This window comes from Phocoena phocoena, chromosome 18 (genome assembly GCF_963924675.1).
Source record: "Phocoena phocoena chromosome 18, mPhoPho1.1, whole genome shotgun sequence".
NCBI classification, from domain to species: Eukaryota; Metazoa; Chordata; class Mammalia; order Artiodactyla; family Phocoenidae; genus Phocoena; species Phocoena phocoena.
Window position 1 is genome coordinate 4,823,049 of NC_089236.1, and position 16,261 is coordinate 4,839,309.

The window sequence follows — 16,261 nt, forward strand, 5'->3', positions numbered from 1 at the left end:
TGATGATTACTGATGCTGAACATCTTTTCATGTGCCTGTTGGCCATCTGAATGTCTTTGGAAAAATGTTTATTCAGATCCCCTGCCCATTTTTTAATCGTATTTTTTGTTGTATGAGTTCTTTATACATTTGGATATTAGCCCCGTACTGGATATATGATTAGCAAATATCTCCTCCCATTCAGTGGATTGCCTTTTTGTATGTGTGTATGTTTTTTTTGCCGTACGCGGGCCTCTCACTGTTGTGGCCTCTCCCGTTGCGGAGCACAGGCTCCGGACACGCAGGCTCAGCGGCCATGGCTCACGGGCCCAGCCACTCCGCGGCATGTGGGATCTTCCCCGACCGGGGCACGAACCCGTGTCCCCTGCATCGGCGGGCAGACTCTCAACCACTGCGCCACCAGGGAAGCCCTGTGTGTGTGTTTTTAAGTATAGCTGATTTACAATATTAAGTGTACAGCATAGTGATTCAATATTTTTATAGGTTATACTCCATTAAACGTTATTACAGGGACTTCCCTGGTGGTCCAGTGGTTAAGACTCCACGTTCCCACTGCAGGGGACTCAGGTTCGATCCCTGGTCAGGGAACTAAGATCCCACATGCTGCGCGGCACAGCCAAAAGAAAAGTTATTACAAAATAATAGCTCTAATTACCTGTACTGTACAATATGTCTTCATATACATAGTAGTTTGTATCTCTGCCTTTCTGTTTTGGTGTCTTTTGCTGTGCAGCAGCTTTGTAGTTTGATGTAGTCCCATTTGTTTATTTTTGCTTTTGTCTCCCTTGCCTTTGCAGTCAGATCCACAAAAACGTTGACGTCAAGGTTATTGCCTGTGTTTTCTTCTAGGATTCTTATGGTTTCAGGTCTTACATTCAAGTCACTAATCCATTTTGAGTCAGTTTTTGTCTGGTTTCAGGTCTTACATTCAAGTCACTAATCCATTTTGAGTCAGTTTTTGTCTATGGTGTAAGATAGTGGTCTAGTTTCATTCTTTTGCATGTTGTGGCTGTCCAGTTATCCCAACACCATTTATTGACAAAACTGTCCTTTCTCCTTTGTATGTTATTGGCTCCTTTGTCGTAAATTAATTGTCCATATATGTGTAGGAAAAAGAAAGACATTCAAATTGGAAAGTAAGAAGTAAAACTCATTGTTTGCAGGTGACATGGTACTATACATAGAAAACGCTAAAGACTCCATTAAAAACTGTTAGAACTAATAAATGAATTCAGTAAAGTTTCAGGATGCAAAATCAATATACAGGAATCTGTAGTGTCTTTACACTAATAACAAACTGTCATAAAGAAAATTTAAGAAAATCCCATTTACAATCACATTAAAAAAAAAAACAAAACTTATTCAGCCAAGGAGGTGAAAGACCTGTACACTGAAAGCTGTAAGATGTTGATCAACGAACTTGAAGAAGATGCAAATAAATGGAAAGATATTCCATACTCATGGATTGGAAGAATTAATATTGTTAAAATGTCCATACTACCCAAAGCAGTCTACAGATTCAGTGCAATCCCTATCGAAATTCCAGTGGCAATTTTCACAGAATTAGAACAAATAGTTATAAAATTTATACGGAACCACAAAAGATCCTAAATTGCAAAGCAATCTTGAGAAAGACAAAGCTGGAGGTATCATGCTCCCTGATGTCAAAGTATACTACAAAGCTATAATTATCAAAACAATATAGTATTGGTATAAAAAGACACAGAGATCAGTGGAACAGAGTTGAGAACCCAGAAATAAACCCATTCAGATTAAATTCTCTCTGTTGCAGCTGTATTGGAGTTCTGAGCCCATCTGCTTTGTCATTGCATTTACATGAGCAGTGTTCTCCATCCTACTCTCCACAGTGCCAAGATTTGAAATCACGGGGGTTGAGATGCCCACTATTGAATGGCTCTATGAGTAAGTGACTAAACTTGTCCAAACCTCAGTTTAGGAGCTATTTTACCCATTTCACAGGATTAAAATTACGGAAGAATTAATTGAGAATTTTTTGGGGAAACTCAACAGTGATACATAAACGATAATTATTTTAATTAACTTCACTGTGGGGGTGTCTGTGAAGTCAGGCAAGTCTTACATGTTGTTGTCCTCCCAGTAAATGTTTGATAACAGCTGTTGTTTATGTTCTGTACCAGCGCTTAACAGCCTCGCAAAGAGTAGAGTTTCAGTCATTTGACTGCTGAATTAAAGTAGGGAGCTGGTAGAGGAGAGAGGTGTAATTTTTATACTGAGGAAAGTACTTGAAGGCCAAGTCTGAGTCTCCAGCCTCAATGTTCAAGGATTTAGGATAGACAGGAAAGGTAGTTGATATTGGGTGATGGATGGTGGTAGGAGAGACATTCCTGAAGTAGGGGAGGACCCCTGGCAAAGTTTTGCCTGAGGGCTAGAAATCAAGCTTCTTTGGATGGTGAAGGGTTAATAGCTTTCCAAACCTGACCTTATTTGCATATTACTAAATTCTACCCTTCATAGTCATTCTAAACACCCACGGATTTGTGTATTCATATCTGCCTACACATTTCTATTATCTTTTTATATATTTTTTTTCTATTATCTTTTTAAAACCACTTCAGCATACCTGTGTCATATGACTTGCACCACAATTTTACATAACTGGATACAAAGAAATCCAAAATGAGACAGAGCACAAGCAGCAACTTAAGCAAGGCTGTTTATAATTCTACAGCTCGGCAACATTAGCTGCATGAAGGGCCACGGGTGACCTTGGGTATTTGCAAATGCAAAGAGCTTTCCAAGGAGAATGAATAACATTTTGAGTTCTGAGCAAAGGTTCACTGTACGTGCAAAATGGAACATAGCTGTCACCAGGCAGGCAGAGAACAGTCTTAGGAATCTTACTATGGGGCGACCTTAACCTAAAATGATCTTATACCTGACAGGGAATGTAAGGGAATGAGGCGAGGAGGTAAGCCCACGATTCAGCCAAGAAAGGGCTCTCTTTTCCCTTGTTAAGTTCTGCATTTTCACTTCAGGAAAGTGAAGGGTGTTTGGACAGATCCCATTGACTGCTGCTCAACAAGGATCCCCTCTTCTGTTGCTGAATTTCTAACAGGGTAGCAATGTGTGTGGCCTCCAGGGAGGAACTGATCCGAGCTAGTCCTGGCAACCCTGGTATTCTCTGCTAGGTACATGAATACACTGGTTCCCAGCTTCTCAGTTCTGGCCACTGAGATGTAAGAGAGTCTGCTGGGTTCTTCTGAGAATTATTTTATTTCATAATAAAAAGAGACGGAGAGGGTCCTCCCTCCCTCCCTGCTTGGATGAGTACTTGATGTTTAATGAAGCAGGAGCCATTCTGTGTTCAAGAAGGAGAGGCCAGGAGAATCTGAAAGGCAACAACCCAGGCCCCTGTCACGGAATGCTCAAGGACCCCTGGAACCTGATTGTTTCAAGGTTGTTCTGTAAATAGTAACTCTCTTTATGGTGACTTTTCCCCAGTCAGGAAAGGAGGTTCCGGGCTTCAAGTCTTTCCAGTCAAACTGAAGTTGAACAGAAGGGGACTGCCTTGTGCTGAACCAAAGGACAGTACAGATGTAATAAGGCAGTTCAGCTCAGGACATTCCCTGGAACGCTTTCTCCTGAGAGCTGACTGCCCTCAAAACATAGGTATTGGGATAATAGTTACACACGTGACTTCCGTCTTCTCCAGTTCACACAGTGAAGACACCATTCAGAAAGTCTGTCAGTGTACTAACATTTATTAAAGACCTCATGAACCCCAGCTGCCACTATGTGCTGGGCACTAAAGACACAAGCTAGAGGCCCTGCCTTCTGGGAGAGAGACATGAAATAAATATTCCACCAGAAAGTAATGACAGTTGGGATCAGTGCTGCCTTAAGGGTGCCCTGAGCGTGAGTAACTGGGATGCAGGGGTGGGGATGGCAGCAGTGACCAGAGGAGGCTCCCCTGAGCGAGGGGCAAGGAAACCGGTCACCCTCTTCCTGGTCTGCCTCAGGGTTCTTCAAGTGAGAAGCAAAGAGAGCAGGGGTGATGGAGAGGACGAGATACCAAGAAATGGAGGCAGAAGAAATGATGGAACTTGGTGATTAATCCATGTGGAAGCGAGAGGGGTTAGAGTCAAGGCCTCTCAGTGGCCGGTACCGAGAGCTGGGTATGAGTGTTCAGAGATCTGGCACACAGGTCGCTGGCATGGGCTACCGGGTGGATGGAGGCACATTCGCACACTTACCAGTGTGGTCGACTGCAAAAACGGACCTCTTCTCCTACCCCTCTCTGCATCCCAGCCCTTTCGAATGTGGCTTTGCAGCTCTCCTCACCAAGGAGTGGAGTGCACTTCCCGCCCCTGGAATGTGGGCTGGCACCACGACTTGCTTTGGCCAAGAGAAGGCAGCAGGGGTGATGGGTTCCTCCCCGGAGCCTAGGTCTCAGGAGGCCCGTTAACACTTCCACTCACACTCTTGGAACTCTGCCCAGCCACCACGATCCTGGCCCGCCTTCTGGGTGAGGAGAAACGTGGCTCAGCCACTGCCCCTCCCACCACCGCCGCTGGCAGCCGGCCAGCTGCCTGAGGACGCCAATCTGGAGCCACCAGCCAGCCCCCACCCCCGCCCCCATCGCCCCTAGCCCGCTGCCACCAGCTCTCTACGGATGCATGGAAGAATGAAAGCCTGCGGCCAACATCAGCTGAGCCGGGCCTGGATTAGGATAACCACTGCACTGACCTGCAGACTGGTGAGCAACCGTGAGGGATTGCGGTTTCAAGGCAGTAAGTTTCGCGCAGTTTGTCAGGCAGCAAAAGCTAACTGATACAACCAAGATGGAGAAAGGGGTGAGTGAGGGTGGGGCTGTCTAAGAGGCGATTGGACCTGTGAGGCTGGAGCACAGGAGGCAGAAGCCTGAAGGTCTAACCTGCAAGGACAGAATCCCAAGCCTTTTTTGCCTTTTTGCCACTGTGGGCTCCCGAAACCCAAGACTGGCCGGATTTTGCTTTTGCGTCCTCTTCCTCCCACTTCCACGCCCACCCTAAACTCCGCTTTACACTTAGAAATAAGAACTTCAATGATGAAGCAAAGGCGTGACTCAAGTCATAGGACGGTGTTTGATGGAGGATTAGTCCGGAGCCAGAGCTCTCAATTAGCTTGTTGAGTGTTCGCTAATGAGTCAGCTCAGCCAGCACCAGCTGCCAGGGGCTGGGTTCGGAGGCTGGGGACAATGGCTGTCCCCAAGGGGCCTTCATAAATCTGGAGCAAGGTCACAGTGTCTGCAACTCCCTTATACTGATACTAAGTCAGGGCTCTATCCTAATAATGTCACCCCTCAGCACCTTTCAAAAATAAAAAGGGCAACATTCGCCAGGAATTTATCCTTCCCATTGCTGCGGAAACGTCCGACCAATTGCATTTTTCCTTTCTTTCGTCCCCCAGCTCATAATTCTGATCTCTCTCATAATTCCGGTCTCGCCTCTGCAGGATGGAGGGGGCCGCCAGGGCTACGCAGGCACAGCGGAGGCCGGATCTCCAGGGCCCGGAGGCCGGAGCAGCGTAGGCCCCCGGCAGAGCGCGTCAAGCCGGTGCGCGCGCTGCGGTGACGGTGCCCCGGGCTCTCCGGCTCCGCCCCCTCCGCGCCGCTGCTGGAAGGGGCGGGAAGAGGAGGAGCCGGAGGCGGCCGCGGGGCCCCCAGCGCGCCCAGCCCTTTAAAAGCCGCCGGCGGGGCTCGCCGCACCGGCGGCCGAGGTCCCCGCGCACCGGTGTCGCCGCGCTTGACCGCGCGCTCCATGCGGCCGCCCACCATGTCCGGACACTTTCTGCTCGCGCCCATCCCCGAGTCCTCCTCCGACTACCTCCTGCCCAAGGATATCAAACTGGCCGTGCTAGGCGCCGGCCGCGTGGGCAAGAGCGGTGAGCGCCCCGGGGAAAGCGGGGGCTCCCGGCGGAGGGGAGGGCGCAGGGGGGCCCGGACGTTTCCAGGCCGCTGCCGGCCTCCCCCCGCCAGCCTGCTTTCCCGCCGCTTCCCCGGACCTTGCACTCCTGAGCCTTCGCCGGCGGGCACCTGTTCGAGAACGGGTGCCGGTGCGGCGCGTGGCGCACCCCCGGCCGCACCCGCCCCAAAACCCGCGGAGGCCGCGGCCGCACCCTTGCCCCTGCGGAGCCTGAGGATGCAGGCAGCATCCGCGGTACTAAGGCCCGTCACGCCCCCATTTCCCCGAGACGGTCCCGGTTTGACTGTCTCGTCCTAGTCCTTCAGCTGATTTTCCTTTCCTTTTCAGCAATGATTGTGCGCTTCCTGACCAAGAGATTCATTGGCGATTATGAGCCGAACACAGGTTAGGTTCGTTTCGTTCTGTTGAGGCTGCATGCTCTGATTTTCTTTTTCCTGAGGAGAGTGTGAGAATTTAAAACTCAAGTTTCCTTCATTCTCCAGGCAAGTTGTACTCGCGGCTCGTGTGCGTGGAGGGAGACCAGCTCTCCCTGCAGATCCAGGACACTCCCGGGGGCATCCAGGTAAGGACTGCCAAGAGCAGGCGGCTCCTCCGCTTCCAGACGCCCGAGCCAGGTGTCTGGGCACGCCTGTTATGCGTTCAGATGGAGGGGTGTGCCGTCCCCAGGTGGGGCCAGTCGTTGGGGTGTTAGAAACCGTCCACGATGGGGGGCGGGGAGAGTGGATTGTTATAGAGGCCACCTTCTCCTGTCTGCCACCTCGGAAGGGGGAAGAGATGCTTAGCTTCTCTTCGCAGCCCTGGCCGGGGCATCACTGGTTACACGGGTCTCACCACTTCTGTCAGGAGCAGCTCAGCCTTGGAACCCGGAACGAAACTATGGGGGTGGGATTCTGGAGAGGGTCTTCTCCCCAAGCAAGGTCTGCTGAAGCGCTCCTGTTTCTCGCTGTTCCTCTCAGTAATTCCAATCAGATAACCCCATGGCAAGCCGTCAGGAATGTAACTTGATTAACAAGTTACTAATTGCTCTCCCTTCTAGGGAGGAAAGGTCTTGTGGAAGAACCGAAAGAAGGAATTTGTTTCTGTAACATTCTCAAGAAGGACATGCTAAAAATATTTTTATGGGTTGGGGAATAGATATTTATCTTGGCTTATTTTCAAAGTTCTGTTTATTCTGAGTTAGTTCCCTAAAAATTGCGCCATCCTGAGTTGAAGTTCTCATTGAAATCATCACAGACTGGTTCATCACAGGCTACCTGCCAAGCAAGGGGGTTAAAAGTAATGTGTCGGTAACAGCTAATAAAATAACCCAGGAAGGGAGCTTGCCTGAGAATTGGCTCTTTCCATATCAAAAGCTTTCTTCTGCAGAAGCTGGGTAGAACCTGAAACTATATTTAGTGATTTCTTGTTCAAACATTTTTTTCAAGGGTGGCTTTGATGTTCTTTCCGGTTTCTCCCACCGAGAGCTTCCTTGATCCGGGCTCACTTTGCTCTTTTCAGGTCCAAGACAGCCTAAGCCCGGCGGTCGACTCCCTGTCCAAGTGCGTGCAGTGGGCAGAGGGCTTCCTGCTGGTCTATTCCATCACGGACTATGACAGCTACCTGTCCATCCGCCCCCTGTACCAGCACATCCGGAAGGTCCACCCCGACTCTAAAGCCCCCGTCATCATCGTGGGCAACAAGGGGGACCTTCTGCATGCCCGACAGGTGCAGACCCGTGACGGCATCCAACTGGCCAACGAGCTGGGCAGCCTGTTCCTGGAAATTTCCACCAGTGAAAACTATGAAGATGTCTGTGATGTGTTTCAGCATCTGTGCAAAGAAGTGAGCAAGCTGCATAGCCTCGGTGGGGAGAGGAGAAGAGCCTCCATCATCCCCCGGCCACGTTCTCCCAACATGCAGGACCTGAAGAGGCGCTTCAAGCAAGCTCTTTCCTCCAAGGCCAAGACCCCCTCCACCCTGGGGTAGACCCATCTCCACTGGATGGACTCGTCCCCTTTTTATCAGGCATTCATGCAGCTGAGAAGACTGGGGGTCACCCTTTTTAATCACACATTCAGAGTTTATTTTTATACAAACTGTTAGTTTTCAAGTGTATGTTTATTTCTGAAAATTCAAACGGTGATTGCCTAGAAGTTGGATAGAGTTTTTTTTTAATAAAAGATTTTTTTAAAACTGTAACTGCTAGCCACTTTTCCATTAAAGGCAAATGGCAACATTGCTCCTTGTTTTTAAATGTCTTTTTATAGAAATCATACTTGCACCAGAGCCCAGAACTGCTCCAGGCTTACCCCCAGTCTGAACTCTGATTGGTGGCTCCTGCGGGGAGGGGTTGATGCAGAGGGAATCTGGTGTGGGAGAAAGGACAGTCTGTGGAGGAGGAAAGGGATTTGAGTAACTGCAGGATGTCTTTAATTAGGGCACTTTGCCCCGGGCATGAAACTGACACCATGTGATTTTCAGCGGAAGGGGTTCATTGTGCACAGATGCTAAAAAATTATGACATGAATAACATTATTATTTATTGGTGTAAATGGGAGTTTATCCTCTCCACCAGTATTTAAAAAACAACCCTCCGTCCAGCATTCTCATTGTCAGTAAGTGCACCCTCCCTGGAGTTGCCGGAAAATTCTCCATCCCTCTCTGTCTCCTTTACCCTAACCAATGGTGCACCCGGTCTGTCAATTCTCTCTCCTGTTTTTCTCTAAAGCATCACTTTTCCTTAATCTAGGCTTTTACAGCTCTTGCCTGGATGGGCAAGCAAGCTTGTGGGCGAGGCTCTGGTTTCTTGGCTCTAAATCTTTCGTCACACCAGGACAACCTTACTAAAACCAACCCTGATCATCTTATTTCCATGACTGAAAAAACTCAGCTAGTTTCCCCTTATCTGCCGGATAAAATATAAATGAGGCATGGAATCAAGATTATTTGCCACCTCTCCACACTCATCATCCCCTCCTTCCAAAACAAATGCGCGTGTATGCACACACACACACACACACAGCCGACAATCCATTCCAACAGAACGCTCTGACTTTCTCACTCTTCACCAGGTACTTTCATGCCTCCCTGCCTTCGCACGAACTACTGCCTTGAATATTTTGTCCTATTCTCCACCTAAAAGATCTTTCAAGTCCCGAGTCACATGCTACATTCAACTCCTGGGGTGCCTTCTCTGCGTCTTCCTCTATTCCTGTAGCATTTGTGTTATAACCCAACCTTTTCATGAAGCTATTTGTCACCCCCATTGGAAGGAGCACTGCTTGAGGGCAGCATTTTATGACTGTATTCCAAGCTTCTAGCCCAGTGCTTGCACATAGGCTGGTAGGTTTTCAGTACATATTTGATGAATAAGTGAGTGACTACATTGTTTTTGGTGCCAAGGACAACCATGGCAGATTACAATGAAACAACTTGCCACTTCTGCGGAACGAGGGTAGGAGGTGTTCTCAGTAGTTGAAGGTTCTGGCCACTGCAGACCATTACCCTTGACTGTGTCCAGACCTGTGATGTTAAGACCACCCTTCCCTATAGTTGGGGGGTGTCTAGGCAAAATGCCATAAAGGATTAATAATGTTAGATCATTCACATTAAAGGTGTATCCAAATAAGAAAACAAGTATATTTTGGATTCCATTATCTTTTGTTGTTGTTTGGGGGGTGGGGATCATTTTGGATTCCATTGTGTTTTAAAACGTGCCTAATTCTCCTTGTTCTTTGCATACTCTCAGCACAAAAGGAGTTCTTCCCATCATCAGCCATTCCTGCTTCCCACCACCCATCTTAACGCTGAGGCGTGGACATGAGAGCAACTGGCCCTCCTAACGGCTGTCACGCCCAGAGCGTGCCCAGGTGGCACCGGTGCCGGGGCTCTTCCGCCCTCAAGGAGCTGAGATCAAACATCCCATGAGGAAAAGGTCAGTCATAATGTAACAGCTACAGAACAGCACAGGAGACGCCCCGAGGCAGCCTATGATTCTGTTCCACGTGAGCGAGCTTGGGGATGGGAAGGGCCCTTGCGCTTGCCAGGATCCAGCCCAGTGTGGTCCAGTGGGGCCAAAGGATGAGTCATGGGGCAGTTCCAGAGGGAGTAGCAGCCTCAGGGGCTCGGGCAGAAAGTGGTTCTCCCATCCTCAGCATCACAAAAAACTGACTTCCAGGGCCACAGAGCTTCCTCTCTTCTCTGGTCCCCAGATCCGGCCCTGCACAGCATCTGGCCTCTGTGTCTCATGGGGACCTCAGTGTCTCTCCTGATGGCAGCGGGGTCTCTTGAGGGTCAGGTGCCTGGAGAATGCCTGTAACGGTCCTGAGATAGCAGCGCTGGACATAGAAGAGGGGAGGCTGGAGCTATCAGGAGACAGTTACGGGGGGAACGTTGTCAGATTTGTGTCGGGAGGTGGATCTGAGGATTTGGGCTTGACTGGGCCCCGAGGAAGCCCTTAGAGAGGAAGCTGGGCCCTGAGCCAGGTTCTTCCCTCCAGAACCGGGAGGACAGAGCCTTCAGAGCCCTGGGTGTCATATTTCTGACAGGGGCAGAACTCCTGAAACATTAGGCAGAACACTGAAAACGTAGGTGGCTGTGGACAGGACAGTCCATGCATTTTCATTTGGTAGGTTTGCCTTACCGCCAAGGTGTCACCATCAGTGTGAGGGTCACCTCCATCCTCACAAGGGGGGAGGAGCTACAGCATCCTCGGTCTCTCTTCACCACCACCCCACCCCCGGCCATCCTCACTCTGTCTTGAAATTCCTGAGTCTCTCTCCATTGACACCACCCACTCTCCTAACGGTCAGGGCTCGGCTTTAATTCTGCCCTCCAACTGCAGAATGATTTAATTCATGTGCCTGTCAGTGAGGTTCTAGAAGAATGGACGGGATCCAAATGGCTCAACTGTACATGCTACAGTCATGCTGTACTTCACATGCGACCTATGAAAAGCAAACTTGAATGATGGAAAAATAAATCAATTAGAACAGAAGGAAATAAATTTGTTTTGCTCGTGTTGAAGTTCTGAAGTTTATTAATATCCATTTAAAGAAATGGATTAAAATAAATAGCGTGGAAGGTGGCAGTGAACAAAAGAGCAAATAGGAAAGACCAGATGACTGTTTAGTCATGAATGTGGGGCTCGAGTAGCTTTTTTCCCTTGTATGTGTTGCAACTTTAACTTCTCGTTATGCAAAGTTACCAGTTCAGATTTACAGTGGGAAGATACTTTGCGTGATTAATAATTTATTCTTACCATTTAATCTGTCTCCAAAAGGAGGGATATTTTGAAAGACTTTGTTAAAATTTGTCTCAAGCTACTTTGACACTCCATGAGAAAGATGTGATATAGGGGGAAAAAAATCCCCAAACAATTACCTTCCAAACACCATTAAGTTAGCCAGAGCTCAAGGAGGAGTGAACTGATGTAAGTGATGATTGGGTTGTGATAGCAGATATCTCAGCATAGAGTAGAAATTTGCTGAACCCGGATGAAACAGTCATCCCTCATGTTTGGATGCCCTCGGGTACCTCCGTCCCAGTAGAAAATTACCCTTCTTAGGGCCAGACGTGTCCTCCTCCAATTCAGCTCCATAGCACCTGTGAGACTCTCCCATACATGACAGCATCCCCCAAAAGATATTCTGGGCGCCCTCTATCAAACTGTCAAAGGTGGCTCTTTTCCTCTTGGTGAATTGGAAAGAGAATGTTCTCCAGACCATGGCTACTTGAGCAAAATAGGTGTCATCCCTTTTGTAAAAAATTTGTTTTATTGAAGTATAGTTGATTTACAATGTTGTGTTAATTTCTGCTGTCCAGCAAAGTGATTCAGTTATACATATATATACATTCTTTTTTGTATTCTTTTCCATTACGGTTTATCACAAGATATTGAATATAGTTCCCTGTGCTCTAGAGTATGACCTTGTTGTTTATCCATTCTCTACCTAATAGTTTGCATCTGCTAACCCCAAACTCCCAAGTATCCTCACTTTCGATTTCCCTCATCTCTTTGTGAAGAGCACCTCTGCGGTGACTCCCATGACGTCAAATTACCTGCAGGTTATTGAGAACCTGCTTCAGGCAAGGCCCTGTGCTGAAGGGTGTGGTGTCTGGATGACATTCCTTCTCTGGGAACTCAATCCGGCAAGAGGTCTGGGGGCCGCCTTGCGGGTGGGACTCCGGGGGTCTGCGAGGTGAAATAAGATGCTGACCCAGATGTGACGGTTAGTGGACAGTGCAGATCGCAGGGCTGAGCAGGAGAAGAGGCAAACACCCCAGAGACCGGGAGGAAGTGGCCTTCCTTCCTTTGCAGATTGTAAAGCATGATTTCCTCTGAGCATCGTTTTATGTTCGTGAGGACCAATGCGTTACACTTGTAAAACACTTACTGCCATTTCTTACCAGCATTCTCTATTTCAATCAGAAGAACAGGGACTTCCCTGGCGGTCCAGTGTTTAAGACTCTGCACTTCCACGGCAGGGGGCACGGGTTCGATCCCTGGTTGGGGAACTAAGATATGTATGCCTGACTGTGTGGCCAAAAAAAAAAAAAAAGGAAGAACACTGTTAACAGCAAGGCTTACTTATATAAACAGATTTTGCCTGGAAACACTCACATGGATTTGTTGTTTTTGTTTTTTTTTTAATTAATTTATTTGTTTTTGGCTGCGTTGGGTCTTCGTTGCTGCGCACGGGCTTTCTCTAGTTGCGGCGAGCGGGGGCTACTCTTCGTTGCGGTGTTCACTGGCAGGAGCTCCTGAATGAGGGAAGGCTCACGTGATAGTGAAGGCTGAGAAGTTCCAAGATCTGCCATCAGCAGATTGGAGACCCGGGAGAGCTGTTGGCGTGACTCTGGTCTGAAAACTGCTGTCTCAACATCCAAGAGCAAGTATACCAGCTTGAGCCCAAGAGGCAGGAAAAGATGGATGTCCCAGCTTGAGGCAGTGCGGCCTCTTACTCAAGGAAGGGTCAGCCTTTCTAGTCTGTTCAGGCCTTCGACTGATTGGATGAGACCCACCCACATTAGGGAGGGCAATCTACTTTACTCAGTTTACTGAATCACATGTTAATCTCACGTAGAAACACCCTCCCAGACACATCCAGAATAATGTTTGGATACCCCAGGGCCCAGTCAAGTTGACACATACACTTAACCACAACGTACAGCAAGTCTTAGGTGCACTTGCTCGTTTAATCCCCCCAGTGATTCTATGAAGCAGCTCATTATTATCATCACCATTCGACAGATGAGGAAAAGGAAGCGCAGAGAGGTTCGTTAACTTTCTTACAGCCTCTCAGGGGGCAAAGCGGCACAGTTGAGAGTTAAGTCCAAGTCCTTCTGATTTGAAAAACACTGTACTGTCTTGCTTCCCATGCCAATCATCCCACTGCGTGCACCCTCTGGAAGCTGCTACCATTCTTCTAATGAAGCTTCTGACCTTGAATATTGCATGGTGTATCCATCCAGGCTTTCATTTACAAGCAATAGAAAAGACTCTGGCTGATTTAGTTTAAAAAAAGAGGGGGGAGGTTTATTAAAAGGCTTTGGAGTTAACTCAGTCACTGGGTGAGCTGACTGGTGAGCTGACAGCACCAGCTGCGGCTGCACAGCTACAAGGGAGGCCAAGAAAGTAAGTAGCTGGCATTTCCAGCATCTGTGGTGGTAGATGGTCCCTGTCTCCTACCCAGACCTGCAAGGCGAAGGCTCACTCCAGGCTTTGGAAGGGGGTTCTCACACCGAGCAGTGGCAAAGGCCACTACATACCTTGAATGATGATTGAGTGATGCAGAGGGGCTTCCACCTTCAAAGGTAAGCGAGACAATAGCAAAGGCAGGCCACGGCAAATCCTGGGGCTCCTTAAATACGAAACCATAAGAATCAATCCGTATCTGACATGGGGGAAACTGGGGCTCTAAGACAGTCAGTAAACACCCAAATTCTGTTAGTAAAGAGGGTTAGTGTTATGGGTTAAATGTGTTCCTTCAGAAAATATGTCAGGGACCTCCCTGGTGGTCCAGGGGTTAAGACTCCACACTTCCACTGCAGTGGGCGCGGGTTCGATCCCTGGTCCGGGAACTAAGATCCCGCATGACACACAGCATGGCCAAACCAAAAAAAAAAAAAAGAAAAGAAAAAAGATATATTGGTATCCTGAGTCCCAGAATCTCAGAATGTGACCTTATTTGGAAACAGGGTCTTTACCGAGATAATCGAGTTAAGATGAGGTCACTAGGGCACGCCCTAATCCAATACAACTGTGTCCTTACAGAAAGGGGAAATCTGGACCCGGAAGGACATGCACAGCAGGAAGGCGATGTGAAGAGAGGAGAAAGCCACGAGAAGAAGGCAGAGATTGGGGTGATGGGCCCACAAGCCAAGGAACTCCAGAAGCTGGAGAGAGGTCTGGAACAGATTCCTCCCTAGAATCTTCAGAGGCTGTTTGGCCCGGCCATCCATCAACTTGATCTCACAGTCTACCCTCCGGAACAGGGAGACAATCCATTTCTGTTGTGTAAGCCCCCTGGTTGTAGTGAGTTAGTAAATAGCTGAGCCCACATTCAAGCTGACTCTCTCTGCACCCAGAGCTGGGGCCCTACCCCCTACAAACCTTGCTGCCAGGCATGGCAGAGCAGAAGGAACTATGACTCTGTATTCCATTCTTTTATATATATATATAAATTTATTTATTTTATTTATTTATTTTTGGCTGTGTTGGGTCTTCGTTGCTGCGCACGGGCTTTCTCTAGTTGCGGTGAGCGGGGGCTGCTCTTCATTGTGGTGCGCGGGTTTCTCATTGCGGCGGCTTCTCTTGTTGCCGGTCACGAGCTCTAGGCACATGGGCTCAGTCATTGTGGCTCGCAGGCTCTAGAGCACAGGTTCAGTAGTTGTGGCGCATGGGCTTAGTTGCTCCGCGGCATGTGAGATCTTCCTGGACCAGGGCTCGAACTCATGTCCCTTGCATTGACAGGTGGATTCTTAACTACTGTGCCACCAGGGAAGTGCTTGTATTCAATTCTTGAATTAGGATATGGGTTTAGCAGATGTGAAAGCCTCGAATGACAGCTGTCAAAGCCCATCCTTACTGAACACGGAATGTCTCTGCCCTCGAAAATAGAATGGCCTTGGACACAAAGAGATACCTGTGCCATTGTCCAAAGAGAAGGCTGTGTGTTCCTACTGGATGAGCCTGCTAATGTAGCATCTTTATTAAATCACACGAGCACACAGGTGATGCCCCAAGTGATCCACGCCCCCCAGCTGAGGAGACTTAGTAAATCAATGGCTCAGATCACGAGGCTCTCTGTGGAAAGCGCTGTCACTGACGTGGGGAATGATTGTCTTAATCCCTGCTTTCTCTTGCACGTGTCTGTACTGATGCTGTGACATCTCCTCCAGTGCAACCAGATCACCTCCAAAGAGACCACCTGCCTGCTAGTGAGACCCCTAGCTGACCACACAGGGCATGTTGTGGAAGAGGGGGGCGTGTGAGCTTGTGAGAGCCAGTCACCGGGGGTGGAGTGTTGGAGAAGGTCGCCAAGAAGATGTGACCTCTGGTTTGCCCCGACGGCTGGACTCGGGCAGCCTGAGGTCCTTCACCCTGTCCCCTGTCCTCAGAATGAATGTGCCCTCAGCTTGCCTTCCCCGCCCCCCAGGAGCTGCCCCAGGATGCAGCCTTGAGACAGTGACGTGGTGTTGAGACCATCTGGACTGTGTATGTGACTGAGCCCAGTTAAGGCCTCTGGATAAACTTTTAAGATTCCAGAGGGCGGGGTGGAGATCGACTCATCCTGCAGCCGCCCAAGACGAGCCACGTAAGTCAGTCCCCTTGCTTATTGAACTTGCTGTCTGCCAATCTGCGGTGGTCTGCCTCTTCTGATCTCACCTGGGAAGCTCCGAGGAGGTTTGTGAACCAACAGTGCAGAGGTATCTCATCATGATTTTGACAAGGGTCTAGTCAGTATCCAGTCATGTTCTTTTTTCTTTTTTTTAATTTATTTTTATTCACACATGTAATACAAAAAGATGTTCTTATTACAAAACTTCAACCAGTACAGATATAACTAAAGTTCCTCTTGATCACTATTCCCAATCCCAGGCCCTTCTCAGAGTGTGGTGGATGGCATTCCAGACATGTTTATGGAGTTTCATTTCCCCTTTTCTCACCCAGTTACTGTCTTCTTCAGGAAAAGGAAGTATTAGATTTATCTAAATTATAACAGTGGAATTTTTAGAGTCAAAAACCTTATTTATTTATTTTTATCATTTCTGTTTATTTATTTTTTAAAATTAATTTTTATGATTATTATTTTTCTTTTTTTGCAGTACGCGGG

The 16,261-nt window shown here is 48.3% G+C and overlaps 1 protein-coding gene across 1 annotated transcript; it reads left to right on the plus strand.

The window, feature by feature from the left end:
* The first annotated feature begins 5,757 nt into the window (after nucleotides 1–5,757).
* Nucleotides 5,758–8,162, plus strand: RASL11A (RAS like family 11 member A). The gene is made up of 4 exons (XM_065896261.1): nucleotides 5,758–5,904; nucleotides 6,273–6,329; nucleotides 6,428–6,507; nucleotides 7,443–8,162. The coding sequence occupies exons 1-4, from the start codon at nucleotides 5,781–5,783 to the stop codon at nucleotides 7,908–7,910; spliced, it is 729 nt and encodes a 242-aa protein (XP_065752333.1). The 5' UTR covers nucleotides 5,758–5,780; the 3' UTR covers nucleotides 7,911–8,162.
* Nucleotides 8,163–16,261: the final 8,099 nt, after the last annotated feature.

Excerpts from the sequence above, each read along its gene's own strand:
- RASL11A (XM_065896261.1), top strand. The coding sequence starts at position 5,781 with ATGCGGCCGCCCACCATGTCCGGACACTTTCTGCTCGCGCCCATCCCC. Across the intron at positions 5,905-6,272 it reads CGGCCGCGTGGGCAAGAGCG|CAATGATTGTGCGCTTCCTG; the intron begins GTGAGCGCCCCG and ends TTTCCTTTTCAG. Across the intron at positions 6,508-7,442 it reads ACACTCCCGGGGGCATCCAG|GTCCAAGACAGCCTAAGCCC; the intron begins GTAAGGACTGCC and ends TGCTCTTTTCAG.